Consider the following 20684-nt stretch of genomic DNA (forward strand, 5'->3'; position numbering starts at 1 on the left):
ATATTCCTCCCCCCCCATGTCCACCCACTCTGTTTTAGACCCTAAAGCTCCAGATCCCATTCCTTAGCAGCAATTTATTGCTACTGTCCACTGCAGGCAAACAAGAAGAAAAAGTACTCCCCAGCAACACAACCCCAGGATCTTCCTTCCAAGGTACACCTGAATTCTCTAAGGCCCAAATTTGAGTTTTTACCCTCTTCCAGGACACTGCCAGGCCTACATCTACCGTATTTCTTGTTTTATTGGTCTACTTCTCATTTTACTGATCACAATTATCAGAAGTGTGCTGGAGCTGGCTCATCTGACCTGACTGTGCACATCTCTCCCAACTCATGTTGGAAGTTCCAAAATGGTCATGGTGGCTGTATTTACACCATGGAAACTGACAACATCTACAACTCAGGGCTTGTTTTGGGGGCTTTGAGGGGAGGGAGGGACCCAGTTGTTAAACATTTACTATACCACAACTGTTTTCCCTAAATTACCTACACTTCCTCTCCTGTGAGACCTAACTTCCTTTTCTTTCTACCAAAAATTCCATGTAATCACCTACAATTTCAATTCCATGATCAAAAATCACCTAGAAGCTCATCATTTCATGTGTTATTCCCTATACCTCCTGCAGGACATACTACATAATACGCAGGACACAGTGCAAAATGAAAATGTGGGGTCCCTTATTGAAAAACTATTAAGAATTTCAAGACAATGACAGCAATGCATCAAACTGAGAAAAGGGCCTAAGTGTGTGGACTTGTACAACTGCACAGGTCACATGCCCATAAAAGGGTCCTTGAGCACCTATTCTTAACTGTGAGCATGCCCTTCCCTAAGGATACTATTTCCCATGTATCTCTGCAATATGAGGGCTCCTTACTCTCCCATATGTCACAACTGAAGGCAGGTTAGTATTTTATTTGCTCCCCTTCCCAATGCCCTTTGCAGACCATTACTCTTCTACCTTTTTTGTAAAACCTCTCTCCTCTGCCATCTTGCTGCAATTCAACCCTTACCATACTGTCCTCTCCCAAATGCCTCACTACTCCTTCTGTTTTTCTGAGGGCTTTGACATCTGGCTCTCGAAATTCCTCTTTACTGCCTAAACGGTAACAGGGTTAAGAGGACAGACTCTGGATAGAATCAGAGTGCCTGGGTTCAAATCCTGGTACTACCATATACAAGCTATATTGCCTTGACCATGTTCCTTAACCTCTCTCTTCCTGAGTTTCCTCGTTTATAAAATAGAGATGGTTAATAGTACTTCATAGGAGTTGTTGTATGGATTAAAAGAGTTAAAAATACATCAAGGGTTCAGAATGGTATTTGGTACACAGTAAGTGCTCACTCAGGAAACAGTAGCTATTGCTATCATCATCATCATCATCATCATAAAAGTCTATCTCAGTGTCTATATGGATAACTCATGTAACATGTATTTTGAGCTTCCTGAGTTCTTTGAGCTCCTTGTCTACTCTACCCCAGCAACTCTCTTCCACAACTATACCCTAGATATTGTAGTTGCCAGAACTTCTCCACCTCCAATAACTTAGATTCAAATATCCCATCCTTGGGGTACCTGGGTGGCTCAGTCAGTTAAACGGCCAACTCAATTTCGGCGCAGGTCATGATCTCATAGTCATGGGATCAAGCCCCGAGTTGGGATCAAGCCCTGCATTGGGCTCTGCGATGAGCATGGCACCTGCTTGGGATTTTCTCTCCCTCTCTGTCCATCTCCTGCTTGTTCCCTCCCCGCTCCTCAAAATAAATAATCTTACAAATATATGCCATCCTCTGATGACTACCTCCAGTTTTACAGGACACACACTTAGTTGTGCCTCCTGTGTCTGTCTCTCATCATGGAAAACTCTAAATGCCAAACTCCTCTATCATATCTCTGTCAGTTAGCCCCTCTTATATTTATTTGCCTCTTTTTCTATCTTCCTAATCCACTCTCTTGACAGTAACCTCGACTTCCACATCCCTATTTCCTTCTATGCAAGATTGGCAAAGTTCCAATTTTGGGTAAATCAACCTATCAAACTGCCTTTTCTTTTTTTTTAATCTTTTTTTTTTTTTAACGTTTTATTTATTTTTGAGACAGAGAGAGACAGAGCATGAACGGGGAAGGGTCAGAGAGAGAGGGAGACACAGAATTGGAAGCAGGCTCCAGGCTCTGAGCCATCAGCCCAGAGCCCGACTCGGGGCTCAAATTCACGGACCGCGAGATTGTGACCTGAGCCGAAGTCGGCCGCCCAACTGACTGAGCCACCCAGGCGCCCCCAAACTGCCTTTTCTTGACAGGGTTGCTGAGAGCTGCTGAGGAGACTCACACACCTGCAGACGTCAGTACCACTGTTATAAATTCGTAGTCTCCATGTTCAGTGCTACCAGCAGTCTATTTCCTTACTGCTTGGCCTTCTCCCAGCCTTCCTAATGGCTGTTTCAGACCTTTACCACTCTCTCCAAACCTCTGATTTTCCTGCCTACTACCTACCTATGCCCATTCCACCTACCTCTGCTTCTACTCTCAGCAAATAATCTACCCCACTTCAGAAAAACAGGCATGAGATTAGAACTACCACAATTTCCTTCTATTGAACCTACAAACCCACCTTTGCTACACCTATATTCACCTATTTCTTCCTTCCTATCATCATGAAGGAGATATCTCCTCCTGCTTAAGGCTAATCTTGGTCCTCTGTGCTCAGGATTCAAACGCACTCACCCTGTAAGACACTAGTTCTCAATGTGCGTTTCTCAGACCAGCAGCATTGGCCTCTCCAGAACTTGTCACAAATGCAAATTCTCAGGCCTCACTCTAGACCTACTAAATCAGAAACTCTGGAATTAGGGCCAAACTGTTTTCAACAAGGCCTCCAGGTGATTCTGATGTATGCTAAGGTTTGTGAACCACCGCTTTATGGAATTATTTGTTGTTTATTCCCTTTCCTATATTTTCAACCTTTCTCTAGTACAATGGTTCCCTTGCCTTGAAGAGCCTATGAGATTGCTTGCTCCAAGTACATTCTTGCCTCTCTCCAATCTATTCACCACACAGCAACACATCTGATCAAGTTATCCCCTACTTAAAATTCCTTAAATTTTTTTTAATGTTTATTTATTTTTGAGAGAGAGAGAGAGAGACCGCATGAGCATGAGCAGAAGAGGAGCAGAGAGAGAGGGAGACACAGAATCCGAAGCAGGCTCTAGGCTCTGAGCTGTCAGCACAGAGCCCAATGCGGGGCCTGAACTCACGAACTGTGACATCATGACGTAAGCCTAAGTTGGCCGCTTAACCGACTGAGCCACCCTCCCCTACTTAAAATTCTTTAATGACTTCTCACTGACCTGAAGATAAAGACCAAAATCTTAAGAAGGCCTTAAGGCTCTCCACAGCTCACAACCCTCCTTTTTCACCTTTGGCTTTCTACGTTAAACAAGACCAGCCTCTCTCAACTTCTTGATCTTGCCACGCTCTAGGGCACCTAACAAACTTTGAAATTGTTAGCTCTCTGCCTGAAATACTTTGCTTCTTTTCCAAACTCCTTCTACATCAAGTCTCAACTTAAACTTTCTTTACTTAAAGTATCTAACCATATCCCTTAGTCTCAATTAGGTCCCTGTTAGATGCTCTTCCAGCACTCTGCACTTATCCTCTTAAACCCATATTAAGCTTATAATTATTTAAGTATTATAAACATAATGTCTGTTTTCCTTGCCAGAGCATAAGCTCTGTTGGGGGAGAAATCCTGTCTATCTCACTTACTACAATATCCCCAGTGCCTAGCTTAGTATAATACCTTGCGCACAGGAAATGTGCAAAACCTATTTGCCAAATGACTGAGCCTTTGCATGCACTGTGCCTCTGTCCCCAGTGAAATCCTACACATCCTTCAAGAAATATATTAAAGATGGTTACCAGAGGGGAGGTGGGTGGGGGGCATAGGTGAAATAGGTGAGTAGGATTAAGAGTATACTTATCTTGATGAGCACTGGATAATATATGGAACTGTTGAATCACTATATTGTACACCTGAAACTACTATAACACTGTATGTTAACCACACCGGAATTAACATTTTTAAAAAGAGGATTATAATCTAGTGTAGGTAATAAATGCTTAAAGAGAAAAAAGAAATAAAGTAAACATTTCTGGGGCACCTGAGTGGCTCAGTCAGTTAAGCGTCCAACTTCAGCTCAGGAAATGATCTCACAGTTCATGGGTTTAAGCCCCAAGTTGGGCTTTGTACAGACAGCTCAGAGCCTGGAGCCTGCTTCAGATTCTGTGTCTCCCTCTCTCTCTGCCCCTCCCCCACTCATGTGCACACGCGCGTGCGCGTGCTCTCTCTCTCAAAAATAACAAAAAATGTTTTTAATTAAAAAAAATAATAATAAATTAAACATTTCTGTGACGTCTTCCCTGCATATACATACCACCTGCCTGTTCAAATGAATCACTTCCTCTTTTCTGTTCCTACTGTATTGTATACATAACTCTACTAATGCAATAGTTACACACTATTATAAATACCCAACCTTTGTGTCTGAGTCTCCACTACACTGTAAACTCCCTGAGGGCACAGATCACATCTTGCTCACTTTCTATCTCTAGTGCTTAATAAAGTATCTGACATTAACAACAGATGTCTAATGTTTACGGGGCATATTAAACCTAAGACTGTATCTCTAATATTGCACTGAAAGGTTTTTTCCTAATATTAAATCTGCATCCCAATCCAAAGTTTGTTATTCATTAGCTACACAATCAAACTGTTTAACCTCTTTGGGCCCCAGTTTCCTCACTGGTAAAACAGGGCTAATAATACCAATTTGGGAATATTGCTATGAAAATCAAACAAAATGACATTGTACGACGATTAGCACACATAGTGCCTGGCATGTAGTAGCTTCCCCACTCTGGCTTCAACTTGGTAGAAACAACTAGGACAAAACAAATACAAAAATAAGTCACAGCAATCAAGGGAGGCTGAGCACAGAGTGAGTCATTCCTTTTAATCATTTGCCCAGGAAGATCAACAATGAAGAAACATAACAAGCAGAATAAACTCTACTGGTGGTATCTCCCTTGGCATACAAAGCTTGGTAAGAAGTCACCCCAGAAACCTCTTGGCTAGTGGCCAGCTCTGGCTCCCCAGCTCAGTAAGTCGGGTCTTAGTCTGTGGTGCCAGGAATGGCACTTCAGACTGGAATAGAAACTACCCCATAAGGTAATGTATTTGTACGTGGGAGATGGGGAAGAGGGAGGACAGCTTGAATGCAACCATGTCAATCAAGTGTTTTGCAACCTGGCAGAAAATACTGCAGAATTGTTGGTGAAAACGGACACCACACAACTGCACTTACCTGTAGCCAAGAACCAGCTTAGGCTAGATAATGAGCAGATTTCTGCTGTCACCAAAACAATGGTCAGACTTGTAATGCAGTGAACATCTCTAAAGTCCAACTATGCTTGTAACATCTGGGCTGCACCCACAAAGATGACACCAAGCAGCTTTATACATATATTCCTCAGCATAGAGTGCTTCCCACAAGCACCAGCTTCACTGCTCATGTGTGCCAAATGTGAAAGCAGATTTAACAGTTTCTCTGCTCCTTATTCATAATATGCTTACCTCTGCAGAACCACTGGTATTCAGATCACCTACTTCCTTGGAGTCATTCATTTCAGAATGCTGTGTCACTGTATGTGTAGCTACTTCTTCACTGGGACTATCTCTCTTCCGAAGCTTCCTGATTAAGCTCTGCTGGTCACTAGAAGATACAGTGGGTCTGAGTGGAGCTCTGAGTGGATTCTGTCTCCTCCAAGATACCCTGCTCCAACCTAGCCCCAGAATATGTGGTTCATCTTCTTCAGGTGGATAGCCCAAAACATCTGCAGTTTGGAATTTTTTAAAAAACACCAGCATGGAATTGGAAGAGTCTGTCCTGAAAGTCTGGCAGCTCCGGGGCCTGCTGCAGTCTGCCTGAATGCACATCCCTTCTAACCACCAAAAGGCATGGCAGGCAGAATCCTGGCAGCAAGCAGCCCAACACAACTGGAGAGAGGGGGTTCCTTCAAGAAGCCGGAGGTGATTTTCTCCCCCAGATCTCAGGCCAACTCCAAATTCTGTCTTCTCATGCTGGCACCTGCTCTCACTGGCATCTAAAAACAAGGAATGAAAACATTTTAAGAGGTAATAAAAACACACTACTGATCTGTAAAGTGCCCCGAACACCAACATTTAAGGCTATTTTGAATACTGGTTTTTAAGAAGGTGGGAAAACTGTCTAGTAAGTGGAACAGAAGAAGCAAAATAGAGTGTTTTTTGGCTCAGGATACTTTAGCTTATAGAAGTACTGTTCCACATTCATCGGTGGTTCCCCTTCTCAATGAGTCCCTTCCACATAGACCTTTCATACAGAATTCCAGTTCATGAAAAAAGCAAGACAAACAAAATAGCTATTCTGGTGGAAGTGTATGGAGGGGTGGAAGGGGCAGAGTCCCACCACTTGACCTTCCACTCATGTCCTGGCCTTTCTCAGGGACAGTGCAAGCACTATGGGACCAGAAGAACAGGTAGTGGAACAGGATGGAATAGTCCCCCCACCCCCACCCCCACCCACTGAACTGGCAGCAACACAAACGGAGTATTCTTCACCTCCAACAGGTTACAGGTTCATCCATTTTCTAACCAACTGTTTGCCAGAGTCAGGTGGTTTTGCATATCATGGTATCAACCAGAGCTGATCAGTAGTCAGATTACCAAAAAGTTTAATCATGAGAGGTATTCTGCTAGAATGAACTTCCTACTGACAAGCCATGTCATGATAAGAAACAAAGGAACAGAAGTACAACAGTGACCTAGTGTGGTTAACATAAATAACATGGTTCAAAATTCTGGTTACTGTTGCTTATGGATAAACTTTTGGGCTACTGAATTACTTTAGGCATGGCATTAATTCTCCTGAAATATTACCTCACTTCTGTTTTATTAGATGAAGTAAAGTCAAAGCATGTTCTAAATGAAAGCTATTATACAGAGCTTATTTTAAGGTCTTAGTTATATAGGTATCTGTACCCAACTATGGTCAGGGTTATACAGGGCCAGAACCAGGGTGAGGCAAGATTGATGCCTCAGGCACAAAATTTAAGAAGGAATATCTTCTCAGAGTCATGTAAGTACAGAGTTGGCTTACCCAACCTTGAGAGTGAGCACCTCCTTCAATTTTGCGCCTTATGTGTCTCTTTCTTCACCCTAGCTCTGGCCCTGGGGTTAGAACACAAAATATCTTGAAATTACACTCAGAAAATATGCAGTAGAACCAAAACACTGAAGAGATGGATAATCATGTCTGCACATACACATAACTGAAAAAGGGCTATGACTAACCAGAGCAACAATGGAATAATCAGCCAAAGTCAGGGCACCTGGGTGGCTCAGTCGGTTAAGCAGCCGACTCTTGGTTTCAGCTCAGGTCATGATTTTACAGTTCGTGGGTTCCAGCCCCATGCTGGGCTCCGCGCTGAAGGTGCGGGGCCTGCTTGGGATTCTCTCTCTCCCTCTCTCTCTCTGCACTTCCCCTGCTTGTCTCTGTCTCTCTCAAAATAAATAAATAAACTTAAAAAAAAAAAAAAAGAAGAAGAATCAGCCAAAGCCAACTTGACTCCCAGGAAATACTTACAAAACGTCCAGCAGACTAAATGTGAACACCAGTCAACTGAGAGATATAAGGAAAATAAAGGCAAGCTTCTGGATGACTGAGCAGGCGCTATGGAAGCCAATCTGCCATTGTTCATTAAAAGAAAAGAGACAGACATTGGCACGAACCTAACATCAGACAAGGCAATTTAGAAACCTAGAAAAAATAGAACTTCCTTAAGAAAAATGAAGAAATAGCAACTATGAAAAAAATGAAGCTACCAAGAGCTACAGAAATACCCCTCATATCCTCATCCACCTTCCCACACAGTAACCAATGGTATGAATCTTGGTTAACAGCTAAGTACACAGACTGTGTTGAAATCAATAAATTGTTACCTCAGTAACCACTGTCAGTCACCTTTATATCAACTTTCCCTCATTCTTCCCAGAGTAATTCTCTCACATTTAACATAGTGAAGAGGTCCACACAGATGAAAATAACCTGCACTTTTCTATAAGCCACTATTTCATTTAATTTTTAATATGTACCGTGACCTCCACTTTTGCTCCTGCAGGAGAAACTGCCATAGGACTTGCCCTCCCACCATGAGTAGCTAGAACGCTAGACAAAATATATGGAACAATTGTTTTTAGACCATGAACAACAGGTATGTGATCCCAGAGAGAAAGGAAACAAACAAGGTGAGCCCTGTGACCACCAGGGCTTTCCGTACAGCATCATACTCCAGATGGTGGCACAGGGAAGGAGAGAGCCCAAGCAGACTAGGGCAGACTTGCTGCACTGAGGAAACAGAGTTTGAGGTGACTGTGATAGCAAGAATTTTGGAACAAACAACCAGAAAGGAGGAAGCTACACAGATAAAGAGCTCCTGACAACTGGATAATGGTCCCTTTTCATCTTTCACTGACCACTAATTTACCCCAAGTGTAGGTTGAGATCACATGAGGGAAATTAGAATATATTTTGAACTGAATGAAAATGAAAACATATAAAAATTCATGGGATGCAGTTAATGCAGCATTTAGAGGGAGCATTTACAGTTTTAAATGCTTATTTAGAAAATAAGAAAAGTCTAAAATCGATAATCTAGAGAGACACACAAGGAGAAGGCCATGTGATGACAGAGGCAGAGACTGGAGAGATACAGCTACAAACCAAGGAACACCAATGACTGGCAGTGACCACTAGAAGCTAAGAAGAGTTGAGGAAGGAACCAACCCTTGATTTTGGACTTCTAGACTCCAGAACCATTGGTTTATCAGGATTTTCTGAAGAGCAGCTAAGGAGACAAAGGGCTCCCAAGCTACATTTACACATGTGGCTGTGACCTTTACCCACACTGAACAGAGACACCTGGATGCCATTCAGTGGATACGTACAGGGATGTGATGCTGGAAAACTATGGGAATCTGGTGTCCAAGGGGCTTCTCTTTTTCAAACCAAAATTAATCACCCACTGGAGCAAGGGGTAGAGCCCTGGATGGAGGTGTGAAAAATTCTGCCAGGTGCCTGTACAGTCCAGGAGTACTGATTTGAAACAAAGATATCAGTCCTAAAGCAAAACGTTTCTGAAGGATCGTCTCTAGAAGAGTGAACATACAGTGTCATGATTGATAAAGGCCTGGAATGGGAGCACAGAAGCTCCAAAGAGAAGTGGCACGGTAATGTGGAAAAGCCTTTAAATATAATTCTTCCATTATCAGTCACCAGAAAAGTTACACAGGTGAGATAACCCATTAATGTAAAGAATGTGGGATAGTGGGGCACCTGGGTGGCTCAGTCTGATTAAGCATCTGACTCTTGATTTCGGTTCAGGTCATGATCTTGTGGTTCATGAGTTTGAGACCCACATTGGGCTCTGCGCTGTCGGCGGCGCAGAGCCTGCTTGGGATTCTCTCTCTCCCCTCTTTGCTCCTCCCCCACTCACGTTCTCTCTCTCTCTCAAAATAAATAAATAAAGTTAAAAAAAAGAATATGGGATAGCCTTTATGAACAACTCATCTCATTTCCTTTAAGATTTTGTTTTAAAGTTTATTTATTTATTTATTTTGAGACAGAGAAGGTGCACAAATGGGGAAGGAGCCGAGAGAGAGGGAGAGAGAGAATCCGAAGCATGCTCTGCACTGTCAGTATAGAGCCCGAGGCAGGGCTTGATCTCATGAACCATGAGATCATGATCTGAGCCAAAATCAAAAGTCGGACGCTCAACCGACTGAATCAGGTGCCCCAGCTCATTTCCTTTAAGTCATCATAAAATTCACATGAACAAGTAACCTTATCCTCAAGAAGGACTCAACAATTATCAATTGTCAGAGAATCCATTCTAGAGAGAAACCCCATAAATGCAATGAATGTAGAAAAGCTTTCAAAATGAACTTTATCCTTTTAAAGTCATCAGAGAATTCATACCAGTCAGAAACCCTACACATGAAAAGACTGTGGAAAAAGCCTTTGCTTAGAACCCAGGCCTTACTCATCATGAGAATGCATAGTGGAGAAGAGCCTTTTAAATGTGATGAAAAGCTTTCATGGATAACTTCACTGTGTGGCACATCATAAAATCCATACTGGTGAGAAACCACATTGGTGTAATGAATGTGGAGAAGCCTTTAGGAAGAGCTCAACCCTTATTAGTCATCAACGAAAACATACAAGAGAGAAACCCTATCACTGAAATAAATGGGGAAAATCTTTCAGGTATATATCCTTTGCTGGACATCAGAAAACTCACAGTGAAAAGAAACTCTACTGGTGTAATGACTGTGTGAAAGTCTTTATGAAGAACTTATTGGATATGAGAATTCATACTGAACAAAAAGCCTATTACTGCAAGAAATATGGGAAAGCTTTCAGACACAGCTCAGGCCTTGCTGAACATCAGAGAATCTATATGGAGGAAAACCTCAGGAATGTAATGAAAGTAGGAAGACTTTTCCCCAAAGTTCAGCCCTTAAACAACATAAGAAAATTCATAACAAAGACAGAGCCACCAATTGTAGTTAGTGTGGTAATTCACATCGAGTTAATTCCTTCTGAGCATCAAAGGGGAGACATTCAATAAATTACACATGTAACAAAAATACTCTGTGCACGTCTATCCTGAAGAACTTCTCACATGTGACAATTTCATTACAGCATAGTTTGTACAGGTGAAATATATGAAAAATCTACATGTCTATCAACACAGATACAGTTACTCTAGAATGCTATGCAGCAACTGAAAACAATGAGGTAGAATCTATATACAGCAACAGAAAGAGTCCCATGATACTTTAAATTTTAAAAGTTGCAGAAATCTATGTCTGATGGACTTATATATTTTTTTTTTTTCAACGTTTATTTATTTTTGGGACAGAGAGAGACAGAGCATGAACGGGGGAGGGGCAGAGAGAGAGGGAGACACAGAATCGGAAACAGGCTCCAGGCTCTGAGCCATCAGCCCAGAGCCAGACGCGGGGCTCGAACTCACAGACTGCGAGATCGTGACCTGGCTGAAGTCGGACGCTTAACCAACTGCGCCACCCAGGCGCCCCAAAGCTTATATATTTTTTTAAATGAAGCTTTTTTGCTTGTACATATGTATTATACACATTCCAAATGATCTAGAGAAAAAAAGGCCAAACTTTAAACAAAAAAAAGAAATTTTTTTAATCAATGATCTACGCTTTCAGCATAAAAGCTAGAAGGGTAAATTATACCCAAAATAAACTGAGAAGAGAAAAAGCTAAAGATAAGAATAACCAATGAAACAAAAACAAATAAAAAACAGAAAGAAAAAAAAAAAAAATCAATGAGACCAAAATCTGGTTGTTTGGAAAATCAACAAAACTGATAAAGCTCTAGTCAGACTGATAACAGGAAAAAAAAGAAAAAAAAAAAAAAAAAAGACAGCAGTCACAAATTAACAATATCAGGAATGAAAGAAGGGGTATCACTACTGATTCAACAAACCAGGGGCAGCAAACTATGGCCCAAAGGGTAACTCTGGCTGCTGCCTATCTATCGTAAATAAAGTTTTATTGGAACATAGTCACAGTCATTTACATATAAAATGTCTATGGCTATTTTTGCTCCACAATGGCAGAGTTAACTAGCTGCAATAGAGTTTTTTCTTAAGACTCACAAAGCCTACAATGTTTACTATCTGGCCCTTTAAGAAAGTTTGCCAACCCCTGGTCCAAAGAATGTACTTTTGTTTGAACTATTAACTAATGAGTACAGCCTAAATTTAGATGTTAATTTATAGAAAACTGATAAGTTACAAATGATTTTGATTTTTACAGAGATGCAAATTGTTCCTGTCTAGTAAAAGATAAGCTCAAAGGTTTAATTAAGAAGGCACGTTTTCTTCCCACCTACCTATTATCTTTATTTCTTTATTCATTCATCTATTCAACAAATATTACAATGCATCTGTCTCATGCTAGGACTGCTTTGATGGAGATTATAATTTAGATAGGGAAGACACAATTAAACAGACAATAATGAATGTAGGATTAAATTAGATTAAATAGACATAATAATGAATACAGGATTGCAAACCAGCATAAGTGCTCTGAAGGAAAGAAATTCAGCCTTTATAGAATAAAGGTAGCTAAACCTGGAATTAACTGAACAGGTATACTATCGCACATGTGACATGCTATCAAAAATATTCACTGTGTGTTGTTTGAAATGAAAAAAATATTGGAAATAACTTATAAGCTTCTCAATAAGAACTGGTTAACTAAATTAAAGACGATCCATGCAGTTATGGGGATGAATAAAGCTACTTTATACAGTACTAATATGCAGTGATATCTAGGGTACGTTACGTAGAAAAAGAAAAGTTCAGAGCAGCGTGCATAGTATGCTACAATTGGTGTAGGGAGAGAAAGAATATAATGTTTATGCATATATTTGCATAGACTATTTTTGGAAGAATAGTCAAGAAGTTGGCACGGTTGCTTTTAGTAGGGAAATGAGGTAGCTCAAAAGACTGAAGTGAGAGACTTGTCGGTTCACTAAATACCCTTTTTTACCTTTTGAATTTGTACAATGTACATGTAATATCTTCTGAAAGATAAATTTTAAAAATTTAAATAAACAGAAATTTCAATGGCTTTCCAAGGCTCTTAGAATGATAACCAAAAAAAAATTTTTTAATGTTTATTAATTTTAAGAGAGAGTGTGAGCAGGGCAGGAGCAGAGAGAGAGGGCGAGAGAGAATCCCAAGCTCGACACCATCAATGCAGAGCCGGATGCAGGGCTTGAACCCACAAACCATGAGATCGTGACGTGAACTGAAATTCAGAGTTGGATGCTCAACCAACTGAGCCACCCAGGTGCTCTGATAACCAGAATTCTTAACATAACCTAAAAAGATCCTGTATGATCTAGACCATGCCTACCTTTCTGGCCCCAACTTGTATCATTGCTCTCCTTCTGTCGTGCTCCAACTCACCAGGCTTCTTTCATTCCTCAAATGGACTATGCTCCCTCTCCTAACTGGGCTTTGCGCATGCTGCACTCTCTAGTGGGAACTCTCTTGTCTCCCTTCTTTACCCAGTTAACTCCTCTTATGAGATATCAATACAGCCATCATTTCTTCAGAGAAGCCTCTATGCCAGGTCAGGTCTCTCCGCTTACACACTCTTTGGGCCCTGTTGCCCCTTTCCTTCAAAACAATTATAACACATAAAATTACATTTCTTTGTGCGATCATCTGCTCAATGTCTTCCCCACCCCACCCCACACTGTAAGCCCTAGGATGACAGGACCATGTCTGTTTTGTTTTTTTTTCTCTCACCACTGTACCTCCAACTCTAGCATGAGATTGGCACATTACACTGCAGGTGCCCCAAAATATCTTTTTCAAACCTTTTTTTTTTAATGTTTACTTATTTTTGAGAGCGCGCTTGCGTGTATACACACACACACACACACACACACACACACACACACACACACGAGTGGGGGAGGGGCAGAGAGAAAGGGAGACATAGAATCTGAAACAGGTTCCAGGCTCTGAGCTATCAGCACAGAGCACGATGCAGAGCTCAAACTCACAAACCATGAGATCATGACCTGAGCCGAAGTTGGATGTTTAACCAACTGAGTCACCCAGGCACCCCCCAAAATATCTTTTTGAATAAATGTACAAATAAATGCACATATGCATGCATGAAGTATTGAAAGAATCCATGAGTAAACTGTCAGGAAACCAGGTGGCCTGATATCAAGTGGGTCATACTGAAGACATCCAGGCTGATAACAAGACTTCAAAAAGAGATGAGGCCCATATGCCACAATAAACGAGGGGGGTGAATGATGGCTGGTAGATGAATAATGATTAGGGAAGGGTAGGAAGTGGTATAAACCTCAAAGAGCAGAACTTTTTCCATGACACTGGAGGAGTACTGTTCAAGAAGTGACAGTGACGAATGATGAGGACATCAGTTCCACCTCCAAATTCAGAGGTACATGGGATATGGAAGAATGAGCAACCATCGCCTGCAGGCTAGAGGGAAAACCATGTCTTCCTCCAAGAGAAAGCCAGATCTATCTAATATCTTAACTCACAAGTTTCAGTATGAGAGGATTTAATAATGCAATGGATTCTTATCACAGTTAAAAAGTTGGGAAGGGAGGGTGGTAAATGTTAGTGAGTTGAAAAACACAGAGTTATTCAGGAATGTCATGTCAGACTCACACAAATCACAACGGTTAGGTACTTTCTAGCAAGAAAAAAGGAGAGGATGGAAAATTATGATGATGAACTGATGACAGGGTTGCTGCCGATCCATCCTCAGTACAAACGGTGAAAGTTGTGAGGCAAATCACAGAGGTACTGTGGAATCTGGGGGAACAGATTTAGACTCAGGAGAAATGGTTAAGGAAATTTATGGGAATTACAAGGTTGAAGGGAAAGCAGCAAAAAATTCTAATTATCTGATTGTTGCTAGCAGCTCTGGTCAAATCCAGATCTTTGAAAGAAGAGGAGATAAAAGTGGGGGTGGGGGGAGGGAGCTGTAAGACTGGTCTGACCTGCAAAGGTCTTCTTTTGCTTCCATGGCTCCCTGAAGAATGTCACATAAGCTACACAACTATGTGGCAGCATAAAAGAGAAACGTTTCATAACCCAAACACGTCCCCTGCTTTGTGAGGTGACCTGGAAGCCTCAGTTAGAGATCTTACCATTACTCTGGGCTGGAGAGAACCCGTTCAGTGAGGGAAGGAACAACCTGGGGGTTCACACAGGATATTTCAGACTCTCTCTACCTCACTTGTACCTTTTGATTGACGTATTCTTACAATTATTACTAAAGCTTAGTAATGACGGCTAAGATCTCTGATTCATCTGAATCTTAACTGACAATTTGATCCTTTGTCTTAGCTCAAGGGAATAGAGAGCCTGGGAAAGGACAAATGGTCAGAAGCACTTAAGTCTTTGACAGTGACCAAGAGTAAAAACAAATGTGAGGTCTGGGGCAGGTTAACTGTCTATGGCATTGCTAAGAAAATTAATCTCAGTCAGGAGTGGAGGTACTCTGATCTCTCAGTTCACATGTTTACTTAGCAGGATTTTGACTGAATTATTTTTTTTTTATTAAATGTTATTTAATGTTGCTCCATTATGTGTTCAATAATAAAAATATGGGGGAAAACCAGTTCTTTTCCATCTATTCAGTAGATCATAATTTATAATTTAGCCCTCTTAGAGGGCTAAAAGACATGGGATCCAGAGTCAGCTCTAGATCAATCATTTACTACAATTTAACCTTTGGAAAGTAATTTAACCTAAGATTCAATTTTCATTGTTTTCATTGTTGTTACTCTTGAGAAAAAGAGTTCATCAGAGGAGGAAGCAGGGGAGCCCTGGTAGAGTCAATATTGGATTCTAGAAGTAACTTGGATAAAAGGTAAGATGAAAATAAGCTCCAATTTTAGATCAGTTCCTCTCCTGCCCACGCCGTCATAGCCTGGCTCCGCTCCCAGGGCCTAAGCAAAAGCAATATTAAATCCTTACAAAAGAGGGCTTACATAGAACCTTAGACTGAAACCCTTTGGGAAAGTCTGGAACTCACTCCTGGTAGAAGCATGTAGAAAGCTTACCCAGTGGAGAATAGGAGGACAGAGCCAATCCCTTTCCTTCTAAAGCCATGGCAAAGCAGAGAATACAGGGCTCCCATATATATTATTTGGAGAATCCCCAAAACAGGAAGCTCTGGAACTAGCAATACTTACTTATTATTACTGCGTCTCAAAATACAAAATTCTAATAAATCTAGCACAAAATCTAGACAGGTTTCATAATCCCCAGCAGCAGAGTGGAGAAGTCTATAGAAAAAAAAAATTATTACCAGTGGAAATTCATCAAATACTTTAGGAAGCTGTGAACAACTCTAGAAATACTTAGAGACAATGCTGTTACCTCTGGCATTTGTAATTCTCAGGTAACAAGCCTGACTCTTCCAGCTAACTTGGAAACTTCAGAGTTTCCAAGACACAGCTGGCAACCAAGAAGGAAGCAGATACAGAACACCCACTACTTTAGGAACCATACTGTTATGGTCATTGGGAATTCATACTTTAACCAAATTCATCAAACTGAATCCCAGTGGAAGGACTGACATGGTAGAAACGAGAGTAGAGAGAACGCCCCATCAGTGTTATTAGAAAAAAAAAAAAAAAAAAAGAACAGTTGGTAAATTCTTCTCTTGGGGGACAAAGGGAAACCAAGTTTCTGTGGATAATAAGGCATGGTAAGAACATTATATAAGCAAAATTTGCACTTACTTTTAATATTCATTCAAACTAAAATTTCAGAATTTTATAATATGGTCAAGAATCCATTCAAAGCTTTCCTTTGATTATTATACCTGTAATGAACTATTATCAAGCAGTAAAGCAGAAGCCCTAAATTTGGTGAAGTCAGTGATTGAACTATGGCTCCACACCAACTGTCTTCCTGCAGCTATAATCAAAAGCATGCATTCTTTTAGAAGCAATAGGTCTTAGCCAAGATGGCTGCCATATGAAAAGCAGACAGCAGGGATATTATCAATCCCCAAAACAACTGACAGGAACCGTTCAAATACAAACCACCTCAGGGGGCACCCTCCACCTTCCTTTTGACTGTCAGCATGTCTATCACCTGCACACCCACTAACAAACAAACACAAAAATGGTTCCAGTGACTCTCCACACCAGTTCTCTCCCACAGTGGTGTAGCATATTCAGAAAGCAAAGCAGAGGTGGTAACTAAATCCTCTGAAGGGCACAATCAGATATTATGAAGTTTGGAAAAAGCCAGGGTAATAACTAGTGCCCTCTCTCCTCTTCAAAAGGGCCAACACTTTTTTCCTCAACTGCACACAGGTTAGAATGAAAGGTGGCAGCAGCCTCACAAAGCAGCCCTTTGAAAAGAAAATAATTACCATTCATTGCCTTTGCTGTGTGCCTAGCTTTGTTAAGAGCACAGTTTGTTAAATGTCGTGGTGTAGGTGATTTGCTGAAACTAAACTAACTGCTACACAAGAATCAATAGGCTTTGTGTCCATATTCTGACTCCTTTTCCTTGACAACATGTAATATTTCCATTTTTCCCAAAGACCATTCTGATCAAAGACAAACTCCCCATGGAACCAGCTGCCCAACAGATGTCTCACAGCCACTGTTCACATTAACTCCTGATTGCCTGCTAGATGGAAAACAAGCTTCCAGCGACTCAATCACAAAACCTGAGTCCTATAGCACTTCTCTGATTAAGCGTACTTGGAAGAGTAAGTCGCCTCCTGTAAGACTGTCGCTAAAGAAGCCTTGAAAGTACTGGATTGTGGCAAACTGCTGAAGAGAAAAATCATAACATCTCCTTAGAAGATGGCAATATTTACATGCAAAAGAGGGGGAAAAGGTTCTTTTAATCTCTTATTTAAGGCAGATTATGGACACTTTAAAGGACCTATGAAAACCCCCCTCATTTAATCTTGGTTTGATGAAAAAATACATCCAATCTCCAAGGTGAGGTTCATACAGAACCGTCTGGAAAACTGAGTTAAAAAAACATTGTTTCCAAAAGAAAATCCCATATCAAGATCAATACCCTTACTCCATCTCACCCCATCTTCTGTCCCTCACCCCATGGGTTGAGGCTTTGGCCCCTGAAATAAAGACTGCCGGAGTCTGAATCTCTATACAGTCAACTTACTAGCTGTGTCATCCTGGGTCCCATTTCTTGGTTTCTTCATAAGTAAAAACAGGAATGATGGAATGATGGTAACAGTACCTAAACTCACAGGGTTATTATAGATATAAAAGAAGGTAATCTATGCAAAGTACTTAACACAATGCCTGGTATGTAGTTAAAGCTCAGTATATATTAGCTGCCATTACTTCTGTTGTTCCAACAGTGCATTTCAGCACAGGTACACTCCTTCCAGAAAGCCTTCTTTGATGAAACCTTTACCCCCAGATTCCTCTCTGCATATCCTCTATCACAGTATTTCTCCCACTGATCATATCCCTTTGCTTATCTCACACACTCTGCCCTGTTGAAGTGCTGGAGTTGTATGTTGTAACTCTGTATTTGTAGGCACAGTAACGCTTGGCATGTAGAAGGTGTTCAAAGAATTGTTTAATTTTAAACATTTACCCAATATTGAAATAAATTTATGCTATTTTTTAAACTAACAAAATCTAGCAAAAGATGTCAGCTCCACTACTTGACTACTTGAATTGTAGTCGTTCGAATCAGCTCCTTAATCGTAATTAAATTTCCTTTACTAAAAGAAGGCAGGGACAGGAGAGAAAAGCAAAGTTCTCAGCTCACTAAGAAACGAGAACTGGCTTTCTGGGTTAAATTGGAGAGAGCACTGAATGGGAGGTATGAGGAGATGTACAAAAAGAAACTGAAGAAAAGCGAAATGGATTAAGAGATCTTTGCGTCTAAAGTAACCAGCTAGAAAACAGCCTTTCCTGCCTACACTGAAACATCCTTTCAAACCACAAAGCAATCTTTCCTCGTGAAAGGACCAACCACATTTCAGTTCCCCAAGTTATCTATTTCAGAACACGCCAAAGGAAGGACAGGCTTTCACCATAGAACTTTCTGAACAAAGTCGTGGAAAACAGTTTCCAGTTCACCTAGACAAACAGCCATCCATCACAGATGACATCTAGATCCATTCAATTTTCCTTCTCCCAAGCAATAATGGGAAGGAAAAGAAAAAAAAAGCTCAAGTTCTGGTCACCTAGGTGGAAAGACAGAAACCAGTCTATAACAATTCTAATGCCTATAGCTTTTACCTGATATTTATTTTAAAAATCAGAAGTTTGGTGGCACAAAAACAGACACATAGACCAATGGAATAGAATAGAAACCCCAGAACTAGACCCACAAACGTATGGCCAACTCATCTTCGACAAAGCAGGAAAGAACATCCAATGGAAAAAAGACAGCCTCTTTAACAAATGGTGCTGGGAGAACTGGACAGCAACATGCAGAAGGTTGAAACTAGACCACTTTCTCACACCATTCACAAAAATAAACTCAAAATGGATAAAGGACCTGAATGTGAGACAGGAAACCATCAAAACCTTAGAGGAGAAAGCAGGAAAAGACCTCTCTGACCTCAGCCGTAGCAATCTCTTACTCGACACATCCCCAAAGGCAAGGGAATTAAAAGCAAACGTGAATTACTGGGACCTTATGAAGATAAAAAGCTTCTGCACAGCAAAGGAAACAACCAACAAAACTATAAGGCAACCAACGGAATGGGAAAAGATATTTGCAAATGACATATCAGACAAAGGGTTAGTATCCAAAATCTATAAAGAGCTCACCAAACTCCACACCCGAAAAACAAATAACCCCGTGAAGAAATGGGCAGAAAACATGAATAGACACTTCTCTAAAGAAGACATCCGGATGGCCAACAGGCACATGAAAAGATGTTCAGTGTCGCTCCTTATCAGGGAAATACAAATCAAAACCACACTCAGGTATCACCTCACGCCAGTCAGAGTGGCCAAAATGAACAAATCAGGAGACTATAGATGCTGGAGAGGATGTGGAGAAACGGGAACCCTCTTGCACTGTTGGTGGGAATGCAAATTGGTGCAGCCGCTCTGGAAAGCAGTGTGGAGGTTCCTCAGAAAATTAAAAATAGACCTACCCTATGACCCAGCAATAGCACTGCTAGGAATTTATCCAAGGGATACAGGAGTACTGATGCATAGGGGCACTTGTACCCCAATGTTTACAGCAGCACTCTCAACAATAGCCAAATTATGGAAAGAGCCTAAATGTCCATCAACTGATGAATGGATAAAGAAATTGTGGTTTATATACACAATGGAATACTACGTGGCAATGAGAAAAAATGAAATATGGCCTTTTGTAGCAACGTGGATGGAACTGGAGAGTGTGATGCTAAGTGAAATAAGCCATACAGAGAAAGACAGATACCAAATGGTTTCACTCTTATGTGGAGCCTGAGAAACTTAACAGGAACCCATGGGGGAGGGGGAGGAAAAAAGAAAAAAAAAAAAAGAGGTTAGAGTGGGAGAGAGCCAAAGCATAAGAGACTGTTAAAAACTGAGAACAAACTGAGGGTTGATGGGGGGGTGGGAGGGAGGAGAGGGTGGGTGATGGGTATTGAGGAGGGTACCTTTTGGGATGAGCACTGGGTGTTGTATGGAAACCAATTTGACAATAAATTTCATATATTAAAACAAAAAAAAAATCAGAAGTTTGGGGTGCCTGGGTGGCTCAGTCGGTTAAGTGTGCAACTTCAGCTCAGGTCATGATCTCGCAGTTCGTGAGTTCGAGCCCCACATCAGGCTCTGTGCTGACAGCATGGAGCCTGGAGCCTGCTTTGGATTCTGTGTCTCCCTCTCTCTCTGCCTTTACCTCACTCATGGTCTCTCTCTCTCTCTCTCAAAAATAAACATTAAAAATTTTTTTTTTGAAAAACTAAATAAAAATCAGAAGTTTGCATTAACTAGATACAATTGCTATTAATTTCAAAGACCTTTCT

General features: G+C 41.0%; 1 protein-coding gene across 10 annotated transcripts in view; it reads right to left on the minus strand.

Moving 5' to 3' along the window:
• KIAA0319L (KIAA0319 like) overlaps nt 1-20684 on the minus strand; it is a 97561-nt gene that overhangs the window by 60029 nt on the left and 16848 nt on the right. For all 10 annotated transcript variants that reach the window (XM_045476679.1, XM_045476673.1, XM_045476671.1 and 7 more), the window contains one exon: nt 5634-6163. In XM_045476679.1, coding sequence (XP_045332635.1) covers nt 5634-6163 — 530 coding nt within the window. The remainder of the gene's footprint in view (nt 1-5633; nt 6164-20684) is intronic.

Source organism: Leopardus geoffroyi, chromosome C1 (genome assembly GCF_018350155.1).
Source record: "Leopardus geoffroyi isolate Oge1 chromosome C1, O.geoffroyi_Oge1_pat1.0, whole genome shotgun sequence".
NCBI lineage: Eukaryota > Metazoa > Chordata > Mammalia > Carnivora > Felidae > Leopardus > Leopardus geoffroyi.